The 11,887-nt window shown below is 57.0% G+C and overlaps 1 protein-coding gene across 1 annotated transcript in view; it reads right to left on the bottom strand.

The window, feature by feature from the left end:
• Positions 1–5,890: 5,890 nt before the first annotated feature.
• LOC117870502 (tyrosine-protein phosphatase non-receptor type substrate 1-like) overlaps positions 5,891–11,887 on the bottom strand; it is an 8,416-nt gene continuing 2,419 nt past the window's right edge. Inside the window, exons 3-9 of the mRNA XM_034757688.1 lie at positions 10,604–10,690; positions 9,975–10,040; positions 9,169–9,276; positions 8,599–8,626; positions 8,219–8,268; positions 7,655–7,692; positions 5,891–7,380 (exon numbers count right to left, since the gene is read on the bottom strand). Of these exons, the coding sequence (XP_034613579.1) occupies positions 7,231–7,380; positions 7,655–7,692; positions 8,219–8,268; positions 8,599–8,626; positions 9,169–9,276; positions 9,975–10,040; positions 10,604–10,690 (527 nt within the window). The 3' untranslated portion in view covers positions 5,891–7,230. The remainder of the gene's footprint in view (positions 7,381–7,654; positions 7,693–8,218; positions 8,269–8,598; positions 8,627–9,168; positions 9,277–9,974; positions 10,041–10,603; positions 10,691–11,887) is intronic.

Below are 11,887 nucleotides of genomic sequence, written 5' to 3'. Positions count from 1 at the left end.
GGGGAAATGGGATATCGGGAGGAAGCACGAGCAGGAGAGTGCAAGAGGGGAGGACTCCTGTCTCATGCTGAGAAAGAGGGATGATCGATGAGTTATCTTAAGTGCCTATACACAAATGCAAGAAGCCTGGGAAACAAGCAGGGAGAACTGGAAGTCCTGGCACAGTCAGGGAACTATGATGCGATTGGAATAACAGAGACTTGGTGGGATAACTCACATGACTGGAGTACTGTCATGGATGGATATAAACTGTTCAGGAAGGACAGGCAGGGCAGAAAAGGTGGGGGAGTTGCGTTGTATGTAAGAGAGGAGTATGACTGCTCAGAGCTCCGGTATGAAACTGCAGAAAAACCTGAGAGTCTCTGGATAAAGTTGAGAAGTGTGAGCAACAAGGGTGATGTCGTGGTCGGAGTCTGCTATAGACCACCAGACCAGGGGGATGAGGTGGACGAGGCTTTCTTCCGGCAACTGACAGAAGTTATTAGATCGCAGGCCCTGGTTCTCATGGGAGACTTTAATCACCCTGATATCTGCTGGGAGAGCAACACAGCGGTGCACAGACAATCCAGGAAGTTTTGGAAAGTGTAGGGGACAATTTCCTGGTGCAAGTGCTGGAGGAACCAACTAGAGACAGAGCTTTTCTTGACCTGCTGCTCACAAACAGGGAAGAATTAGTAGGGGAAGCAAAAGTAGACGGGAACCTGGGAGGCAGTGATCATGAGATGATCGAGTTCAGGATCCTGACACAAGGAAGAAAGGAGAGCAGCAGAATACGGACCCTGGACTTCAGAAAAGCAGACTTTGACTCCCTCAGGGAACAGATGGGCAGGATCCCCTGGGAGAATAACATGGGGGGCAAAGGGGTCCAGGAGAGCTGGCTGTATTTTAAAGAATCCTTATTGCGGTTACAGGAACAAACCATCCCGATGAATATGGCAGGCGACCAGCTTGGCTAAACAGTGAAATCCTTGCTGATCTTAAAAGCAAAAAAGAAGCTTACAAGAAGTGGAAGAATGGACAAATGACCAGGGAGGAGTATAAAAATATTGCTCAGGCATGCAGGAGTGAAATCAGGAAGGCCAAATCACACTTGGAGTTGCAGTTAGCAAGAGATGTTAAGAGTAACAAGAAGGGTTTCTTCAGGTATGTTAGCAACAAGAAGAAAGTCAAGGAAAGTGTGGGCTCCTTACTGAATGAGGGAGGCAACCTAGTGACCGAGAATGTGGAAAAAGCTAATGTACTCAATGCTTTTTTTGCCTCTGTCTTCACGAACAAGGTCAGCTCTCAGACTGCTGCACTGGGCAGCACAGCATGGGGAGAAGGTGACCAGCCCTCCGTGGAGAAAGAAGTGGTTCGGGACCATTTAGAAAAACTGGACAAGCACAAGTCCATGGGGCCGGATGCGCTGCATCCGAGGGTGCTAAAGGAGTTGGCAGATGTGATTGCAGAGCCATTGGCCATTATCTTTGAAAACTCATGGCAATCGGGGGAGGTCCCGGATGACTGGAAAAAGGCTAATGTAGTGACCATCTTTAAAAAAGGGAAGAAGGAGGATCTGGGGAACTACAGGCCAGTCAGCCTCACCTCAGTCCCTGAAAAATCATGGAGAAGGTCCTCAAGGAATCAATTATGAAACACTTAGAGGAGAGGAAAGTGATCAGGAACAGTCAGCATGGATTCACCAAGGGGAAGTCGTGCCTGACTAACCTAATTGCCTTCTATGACGAGATAACTGGCTCTGTGGATGAGGGGAAAGCAGTGGATGTGTTATTCCTTGACTTTAGCAAAGCTTTTGATACGGTCTCCCACAGTATTCTTGATGCCAAGTTAAAGAAATATGGGCTGGATGAATGGACTGTAAGGTGGATAGAAAGCTGGCTAGATCGTCGGGCTCAACGGGTAGTGATCAATGGCTCCATGTCTAGTTAGTAGCCGGTATCAAGCGGAGTGCCCCAAGGGTCGGTCCTGGGGCCGGTTTTGTTTAATATCTTTATTAATGATCTGGAGGATGGTGTGGACTGCACTCTCAGCAAGTTTGCAGATGACACTAAACTAGGAGGCGTGGTAGATACACTAGAGGGTAGGGATCGGATACAGAGGGGCCTAGACAAATTAGAGGATTGGGCCAAAAAAAACCTGATGAGGTTCAAAAAGGACAAGTGCAGAATCCTATGCACTGCTACAGACTAGGGACCGAATGGCTAGGTAGCAGTTCTGCAGAAAAGGACCTAGGGGTCACAGTGGACGAGAAGCTGGATATGAGTCAACAGTGTGCTCTTGTTGCCAAGAAGGCTAACGGCATTTGGGGCTGTATAAGTAGGGGCATTGCCAGCAGATCGAGGAACGTGATCGTTCCCCTTTATTCGACATTGGTGAGGCCTCATCTGGAGTACTGTGTCCAGTTTTGCGCCCCACACTACAAGAAGGATGTGGAAAAAATTGGAAAGAGTCCAGCGGAGGGCAACAAAAATGATTAGGGGTCTTGAGCACATGGCTTATGAGGAGAGGCTGAGGGAACTGGGATTGTTTAGTCTGCAGAAGAGAAGAATGAGGTGGGGATTTGATAGCTGCTTTCAACTACCTAAAGCGGGGTTCCAAAGAGGATGGAGCTCGGCTGTTCTCAGTGGTGGCAGATGACAGAACAAGAAGCAATGGTCTCAAGTTGTAGTGGTGGAGGTCTAGGTTGGATATTAGGAAACACTATTTCACTAGGAGGGTGGTGAAGCACTGGAATGGGTTACCTAGGGAGGTGATGGAATCTCCTTCCTTGGAGGTTTTTAAGGTCAGGCTTGACAAAGCCCTGGCTGGGATGATTTAGTTGGGAATTGGTCCTGCTTTGAGCAGGGGGTTGGACTAGATACCTCCTGAGGTCCCTTCCAACCCTGATATTCTATGATTCTATAGTGACCCCCCACCATGACCCCTGACCCTATAGTAGTGGTGGACAGGCCCCATTGTGACCCTTGACTTCCATTGTGACCTCTGACCCCCATAGTGACCCACCCACCCCCCGACCTATTCTGTAGATGTACAGGCCCCAGCATGACCCCTGCCGGGCAGACGCCAAGCTAAGCCCAGGGTTCATTGATGCAGTGGTTGAAACAGGAGAAGCTGCCCAGGCCCCCATCTTTATTGGGGATCCCCCCAGGATCTGCCCCAGGATTCCCCCCAGCCTCTTAATGCCCACAATCCCCGGCGCTCACTGCCCCAAGAGCTCAACGCGCTCTGGGACTGGGTCACCATCCCAATTGCACAGATGGGGAAACTGAGGCACTGAGCAAGGAGGGGACCTGGTCACAGTCCAGAGCTGGGAATAGAACCCAGGAGTCCTGAGGCCCAGCCCAGTGCTTGGTCCACTAGGGCACAGGACCCATGCAATTGACATACACAGCAGGGTCCAGCCCCTCCAGCAGGGGGTGACAGGAACACACTCTCTCTCTCTCTCTCTCTCTGTTACTCCTGGGGGAATTCTGTACATCTGCGGACATGTAGAATTTATCTGTCCTCCATAATTTTGTTTTTTCCCCACAGAAAATACATTCTGCCCAAGAAGTGCTGCAGTTCCGCCTTTTTCCCACCAGAGGCCGCTGTGGCACCAGAGCAGCCAGCAGCACAAACGGAGCCCGCTGTTCTGGTGCCACAGCGGCCCCTGGGGGGGAAAGGCAGAACTGCAGCACTTCTGGGGCAGAATGTATTTTCTGCGGGGAAAAATATTTTCTGCTTGCCCAGTGCTGCAGAATTCCCCCAGGAGCAGAAGTTCATCACAGCACCTGCCCGCAGAGCCAGGTTAGGGCAGAGTGGGGCACCCAGGGCTGCTGGGGGGTCACAGACTTGGGATCAGGAGCTAGTGGGGTGACAGCGTTGAGTCTGGGGATGGGGGCTGCAGGGCCACATGGCTGGGGACGGGGGTTGCGAAGACAGGGGCTGATGCCCCTGACTGAATGGGAGAGGCTTGGGTCACCCAGGCTCCCTATGGGGGAGGCTTCCCAGCTCCCTAGCAACCCCCCCACTCCCAAAACCTTCTCCCACCCACACCCACCACCCTCCAGGTTCACTCCCAGGCTCCTTCTCTCTCCCTCAACTCCCCCGTTACTCCTGACTCCCCCAAGCCTTTGCACTGCTTCTGACAGGTGGAGGAAATACAGTTCTGCCGTGTGATTTAAATGAATTACTCAACGTTCTGTGTTAATACGCCTAGTGAGGAATCTTTTTTTTTTTTTTTTTGGTCTGTATTGTTACAGACACACTCGCTAACAGATATTTTGAAATAAATGACCAAAATAATTGAAACTGGCAGGCTTATATTGTGGTATTTTCACAAATAAAATATGCAGAATTTTCAAATATTACATGCACAATTTTTCAATTTTTTGCACAGAATTTTTAATATTTTTGTGCAGAATTCCCCAGTTATAAGAAGAGCAGGAACCAGGAGAGCTGTGGCAGGCGCCGTGTGAAACGAGGGGTTTGTCCCAGCCCCGGCCCCATTCGCTGGAGCGAGTCTCTAGCCGGAAAATCCCCCAGGTTTGGGCATCTCCCCGCTGGCCCCGGAGATGCTAGCGACTGTCCTGGGGGGGCAGAGGAGCCGGCGGAGCTGGGCTGGAGCCGGCGTCGCAGCGGCTGCTGTTAAAGTCCAACCCCGTTTCCTCCCGGGTTGGGGGTTGTGCCGGGGGAGGGGCAATGGCATCGGGGTCCCTGTCCAGGCATTGTCCAGTGTCCAGGCTGCTAGGCAAGATCACACCCAGGGACATGGGTTGGGAGGGGCAAAGGGATACGGGACCCCCACCCACTGGTGAAGGATAGTTGAGTCTTCTTGTGCCCCTGCCTTGGGGCTGCATTGGAGCCACCGCCCCCCAGAGGGGAGAGACCCCGGCCCTGGAACAAGGAGATACCCCACTCCCCTCCAAGAGCCAGGGGTGTGTGATCTGCCCAGTGATCTGCCCGGTCACTCCAGCCCTTGACTCTGGGAGCCAGCCTCCCCCTGTTCCACTGTGACACCCCCACTCCCGGGCTGTTCCCCCACAGCCTCTGGCGTGTGAGCTGCTCCCAGCTCTGGGAGTGAGCACTTTGGGCAGCCGCTGCTTGGATTGTGCAACCAACTGACACTAGCCGGTATCTCCGGTCCCAGACACCCCCCTAGGAACCTCCGTCCGGCAGTGCCCAGTTCTGCCCGCTGGACGCTGCCAGCTTCTATGAGTTCGTCAATTTAACAAAGAAATTGCTACGTACCAGGCTTGTTATCCCAAGGGGAGTCTCTGACAAGCTTCAAACCAAACACACTACTTCCGGTAGAATAAACAAACACATTTATTAACTATAATAGATGGATTTTAAGTGATTATGAGTCAAAACACAATAAGTCGGATTTGGTCAAATGAAATAAAAGCAAAACGCCTTCTAAGCTGATCTTAACACTTTCAATGCCCTTACAAACTTAGCTGCTTCTCACCACAGGCTGGCAGGTTGCCCTTCAGCCAGGCTCTCCCCTTCGATCAGCGCTTCAGTCGCTGGGTGGTGGTGTCTGTAGACGGAGGTGGAAGAGAGAGGAAGAGCAGGGCAAACATCTCTCCCTTTTACCATGTCCTTTCCTCCCTCTTGGCTTTGCCCTCCCACACCTTCAGGGTCAGGTGAGCATTACTCATCGCAGTCCCAAACTGACCAAGGGAAGGGGAGTGACTGACTCGAAAGTCCAACACATCCTTTGTTGCTGCCTTGGCCGGCATCCTTTGTTCCTGTGAGGCTGTGCTGGGTTTGTCCCATACATGCCCTGATGAGGTGTGAACTGCCCCTCTGCTCCTGGAGAGTTTTGCCTGGGCTTGTTTTAAGCCACGAGGATACATTTTCAGACTCATAACTACATACATGAAATTACAACCTATAACATCACTGTAACAACAATGCTCGGTGCATCATGAGCCTTCCGAAGACACCCGACATGACAAACTCTGCAGTGGATCCCACACAATCATATTATGAGGATGAACATGGGGGTGCTGGGTGTTCCCCCAAGGTACAGTGTCACAGGCAGGGACTAGCAGGGTCGGGGGGGTCTTTAGGCAGGAGTAAAGGGAAACTGAGGCAACGGGGAGACAGCCGATGTCTGACCGCCCAGGGGCAGGCAGATGTGGGTTAGTCGTGTCTCTCCAGGCCGATCTGTGGATCCGGAGGCTGCAGGGGCCAGGATTTTGGGGGGAGGAGGGGAACAACTCCCGCAGGGGCCAGGATGGTGGAGCTGAGGGGACTCTTCCTCCGCACACCACTGAACGGCAACAAAGCCTCGTTCAATGGAAAACAGCCCCCTCTTCCCTGCAGGGGGGATTCAGAACTGCCCTGCTCTGTGTCCTAGCCCCTGCACTGCTCCCAGCAAGTGACGATTCCCATGTCGCCCCAGAGGCAGGGCCTGGGGGTGGGGCCTGGGGCCTTTGCGGGGAAGTCTCAAGTGGGGGTTTAGCTGTGAGGCTCTCCCTGTGCCCACACTGTCCGGCCTGGGGTCCCGAGGAGGGGAACATCGGGGTCACAGGGTGATGCCCCCCTGATCTCTCGCACGGGCACTGCCCAGGGATCACTTCCCCTTTGCCCCCCCTCCCGGCTCATGGTGATGGATCCCCCAGCACAGCAGGGAAGGGATGACCCCATGGGGGGACGTAAACAGCCGGCACCGATTAGTCACGGGCATCAGACCCTTCTGCAGATTCACCCAAAGTCAGGGTGTGAACCCCGGTGTCCTGCCCAACTGAGGCCCTTCCCCAGAGGGGCTGCAACCTGTGCTGGGCGAGGGGTCCCTGTATATTCAGCCCCCGCACCCCAGAGGTGGCTGCATTCCAGTGCCAGGCGAGGGGTCCCTATATAATCAGCCCCTGTGTCCACCCCATCTCCCCCAGGTGTTACACACATTCCCGGCACGGGCACAGGGGCGCTGTGGGGTGCCCAGGTTGGGCTGGTTTGTGGTTCTGTGTTTATTACAAATCTGGAGATTAACAGGATGCAAAATAACAAACAGCCGCCTCGGCGCATCCCCTCCGCTCCCAGTGCTGAGCCCCCCACACCGGCCCCTACATGTGGGTCTGGGCAGGACAGGGGGACAGGCGCTCGATGGGATGGGGATGCAGCGGGCGGGAGGGCAGCGTCCCCCCTAAATCTTCCCTGGAAGCAGAGTTCTCGGGGCAGGTGCTGCAGGGGGGTGAGTCTGTCGCCCCCTGGGGGTCGGCGCCCCATGGCTGCGGGGGGCTCTCACTGCAGGGGCCCCCGGTTCACATTGATCACGGCGTACATGCTGGACTCGGCAGGCTCAGGGGCCGGGGCCGGGCGCCCCCGCTTGGCCTGTAGTGCCTGGCTGTCCAGCTCAGCGTAGGTGAGTCCATCAGCACCGGGGTCGGGCTCCTGGGAGTGGGAGGGGAGAGAGTCACTGGGGTGTGCGTGTGCGTGTGTGTGTGTATATGAATCCACCAACACCCCAACACACACAGAGCACAGGACACACACACACACACAGCTGGCGATCCCATAAGCCCACCCCACTCCCAGCAGCCTGACCCCCACCCCAAACCACTGAGTGTGCCAGGAAAGGCTGAGGGGAGAGGAGTGAGGGGACTGCTGAGGCCCATGTGAGTCAAGGTTGGGGGTCAGGCCCCATGAGGGAACAGGGGACACTTACCAGGGTCTGCGGCTGTTTCCCTTTGTCGATGGAGGTGTCTGTGGAACAGAGACACCCGCTGAGCTGAACCCCCGGCCGGCCCAGAGCAGAACCCCATACCCAGCTCCGACCCCTTCATCCAGCCAGGGGGCTCAGAGCCCGGCACAGCCACCCCTCCCCCGCCCCACAGCATGGGCCAGGGTCATTAGCCCCATGTTACAGAGAGGAAAACTGAGGCACAAAGATGTCTAGGGAGTTACAGCGGCGGCGGGGGGCTGGGAGTCCGAACACCTGTGTTCTCACCCTGGCTCGGGAGGAGAGTGGGGTCTAGACTAGTGGTTAGAGCAGGGGGCTGGGAGCCAGGAGTGGATGGGGAACTAGAGCGGGAAGGGAGGGTGGCCCCAGGGAGCTCCTGGGAGTCCAACACACTTAGCTGACACCGGCTACCTCTGGGACCCTCTCCTTAGTCCCACCCAGCAGCAGCTGTAAATCAGACCCCACCCCATATGGGTGGAGCCCCCACAAGCCCCTCCCCTCCCTAGGGGTCCTGCCCCACCCTGGTACCCCCTTGGGTGTGTTACTCACAGACGGGGTCTTGCTGAGCCGGTGCCTTTAATGTCACCATAGGGATGGTGCTAAAAGAGAAAATCCCCTTGTAAATGTCAAACCCCCACACACACCCGGAGAGCCTCCCATCCTGCCTCACACTGAGCCCAGTTCCCTAAGCCCCCTTCCCCAACCACCAGACCCCACCTCACCCCACCCCGCTCTAACCACTAGCCCCCACTCTGCTCCCAGAGGCAGATATAGAACCCAGGACTTCTGGTCACCCCCCCCACACACACACACACACCTCCCTGCTCTAACCACTTCTGGTCACACCCCCATCCCCAAGCTGGGACAGAACCCAGGAGCCCTGTGACCCCAGCAGGTCCATCGGGAGGGGGGAGGAGCTGGATTCCTACCTGCTCAGTCTCAGTGCGGATCCTTTTCCTGCAGAGGGACACAAACCAGAATCCCCCATGAGCCGATCGGGATCCCCCAGTCCCAGCGCCCGGCCACTCACCCCCACAGGGCAGCAGGGATGGGGGGTCTGGGGGGTCCCCTCTGCTGCTGGTGCTGAGCCTGGATCCCTGCTGGGCTGGGCCTGACCAGCAGGGGGCAGCGCAACACCAGAGCATGCGCCAGGGGGAGGAGCCAATTAACTCGGGGGCTTTTCCTGTCCCCAAACCTCCCTCGTTAGTGACTCGTTATAACAAATCTGATCCAGGCCGATCAGCTTCTCTGTCACCCCATGTACCGGAGAAGCCTGGTGCCGGCACCTCTTTATACAGGGATCCTTAGCCCGGCACTGAGACGCGGCCACCTCTGGGGCGGGACAGCTGTGTGTACAGGGACTACACATGTAACAGCGCCCTCTGCTGAGCCCCCCTGCTCCTTGGCTTTACCCACACAGTCCCCCATCCCAGCCGTGACCCCATCCCGCCCTGCTGAGCGGCAGGTTTAACCCTTCCCTTGCTGGGCGGGGCACTTACGGGCTCGGATTTTTCTGAAGCAGACGAAGGCAACGAGGAGGAGGATGGCAGCTGCTGCGCTCACTCCGGCGATGATGGAGCGGGTTTGACCCGGTGATCCCAATCGGCCTGGGAAACAGCAGCAGGCTGTGAGTGCCGGGAGCGACTGGTCTGTTCCACCCCCCCAGCCCCTCCCACTCCAGGCGGCGCCCTAGGGACTGGGACACCGCAGGGCGCAGACAGCAGAAAATTCTATGGGGAGGATGTTGGAGGCCCCAGGGCATCAAGTGGGGTCAGAGCCAGCAAGATTTGGGGGATTTGTAGCGGTAGGGGGCGCTGGGCTGCAGGGCAGGGGGCTCGGTAGGGGGCGCTGTCCCCTGGCAGTCGGGCCTGGCCCCACTACCCCAGCGCAGCACTAGGGGGCGCTGTCTGATCCAGCCTGGCTGTCATTTCCAGTCCCCCCCCTAAGGTGCCATGGCACCAGCCAGGCCTGGCCGCACTGTCTCCAGCCAACGGGCCCATCGAGCCCGGTATCCCGCCTCCCATGCTGGCTGCCCCTGGCTGCTTCGCGGGGAGGCCCAGTCCCACCCCCCTCCCGCCCATGGCCACTGAAGGGCCCAGCTGCCCACAGAGGAAGCCTCCGGCTGCCCCGTTAGAGGCGGGTTCGTGTCTGAAGAAGGAAGTTTGCTCTTCTCCCAAATCCGTTGGTGGGGAGGAGTCACTGCCCCTGAGAACAGCCTCGGTCCCTCCCCCTGGGCAACCACTGTGGAGAAGCTGCCCCATAATCTGGGACTCAATAGATTCCCCCTCCCCTCCAGCCCCAGTACCTGGCTCTGTGCTGCTCGGGTGGGTGGAAGTTGACATCTGTCCAGGCTGGGTCGGGTCGATTCCCCCTGCAGGAATAGAACCAGTGTCCGATGGGGTGGGGGGAGGGGCTGAAATAGCGACTCAGTGGGCACCCAACCCCCACCCCACAACTCAGCATCGATCCTCAGGGGCATTCTGGGTGGGGGGATGGAGATTTTTGTGTCTGGGGCCAGGGCCGTCTGGGCAGCCCCTGGGCCCTGACTCCTCTGTGCATCCCCAGAGCAGGGGCAGCCTGGGGGAGCCTCCCCTGGCAAAAGCCCCCTGCTCTGCAGCTCCCCCTGGGGCAGGGATCCCCCCTCCATCAGCCCTGAATCTCCATTGGCTGCTTCCCGGCCGGGTGTCCCCACCTTTGGGCCCAGGGCAGAGCCTGGCTCTAAGCGTCCCATCAGCCCTGACCCCCCAGGATCCAGCTGCCTCGTTAGCGGCGGGTTCGTGTCTGAGCAGGCTTCGCTCTCCTCCCAGATCCAGCAGCAGCCGTAGGGGGGAGTCACTGCCCCTGAAAACAGCCTCCATCCCTCCCCCTGGCCAACCACTGGGGGAAGCTGCCCCATAATCTGTGACTCAATAGATTCCCCCCGGGCCCCAGTACCTGGCACCGCGCTGCTCGGGCAGATGGGCGCCGACATCTGTCCAGTCAGGGTCAGGTCGGTTTCCCCCGTGGGAATTGAACCAGCATCTGTCGGGGTGGAGGGAGGGGATAAAACAGCAACTCAATGGTCGCCCCACCCCACAACTCAGCATCGATCCTCAGGGGCATTCTGGGTGGGGGGAGGGAGATTTTTGTGGCTGGGGCCTGTGATAAATTAAGTGGGGGGGTAGCTCCCTTTTATGGACACCCAGCCTGCCAGTTAGCTGTAAAATCCCTCTTGGTGGCTGTTCCCTGCTTGCTTTACCTGTAAAGGGTTGAAAAGTCCCCCAGGTAAAAGAAAGGGGGTGGGCACCTGACCAAAAGAGCCAATGGGAAGGCTAGAACTTTTTTAAGTGGGCGGGGGGCAGGGAGCAGTTATGCTGTGAGAAGCTGAAGGCCAGAGATGAAAATCATCAGATCAAATCTAGAGCTACTGTTAACAGCCCAGATATGTAAGTAGACCAGGAATGTTTAGAAAGACGCGATTAGGTTTATTTCTGTTTATTTCTTATTGGCGTGTGGACTCCTCTGGGCTAACCCCAGATGCTTTTGTTTGCTTGTAACCTTTAAGCTGAACCCCCAAGAAAGCTAGTTTGGGTGCTTAATGTTTGGAATTGTGCTTTTGAAATCTAGCACTAGTTCCCAGATGGATTTTCTTTCTTTTTGTTTTTAATAAAATTTACCTTTTTTAAGAACAGAATTGTGGTGGGGGAGTTGTGTGTCCTTAGAGGTTTGTGCACATGTGGTTTGATTAGCTGGTGGCAACCGCTGATTTCCTTTGTTTTCTTCTCAGCTGTTCCCTGGCGGCAGGGCCGGCTTTAGGCCGATTTGGCTGAATTGGGCCCCGCGCCAAGAGGGCCCCGCGCTGCAGCTATCAACCCCGCCCCCAGCTCACTTCCCCGGCCCCTCCTCCCCTCCCCTGAACGCCCCGCCCCCTCCCCTGCTTCCCGCGAATCAGAGATTTGTGGGAAGTCTGAAAAGAAGCAGGGGCGGGCCAGCAGCACAAGGTAAGCTGGGGTGGTGGTGGGGGCACGAGAAGGGCTCCGGGGAGGTGCGGCCGTTCCCGCAGGCCCCAGCGGCTCTAGCCCGGCCCGGCCCGGTCCCCGCGGCTCGGGTCGGCTCTGGCCCGGCCCGGTCCCCGCGGCGCGGCTCGGGTCTCACCCCCCCCCGCGGCGCGGCTCCCCCCATCCCGCGGCGCGGGTCTCCCCCCCCAGCGCGGCTCAGGTCCCCCCCCCGTCCCCCCCG

Source organism: Trachemys scripta, unplaced genomic scaffold (genome assembly GCF_013100865.1).
Source record: "Trachemys scripta elegans isolate TJP31775 unplaced genomic scaffold, CAS_Tse_1.0 scaffold_30, whole genome shotgun sequence".
NCBI lineage: Eukaryota > Metazoa > Chordata > Testudines > Emydidae > Trachemys > Trachemys scripta.
Note: the sequence above shows the minus strand (reverse complement) of the source record. Positions and strands in the feature narration are given on the sequence as shown.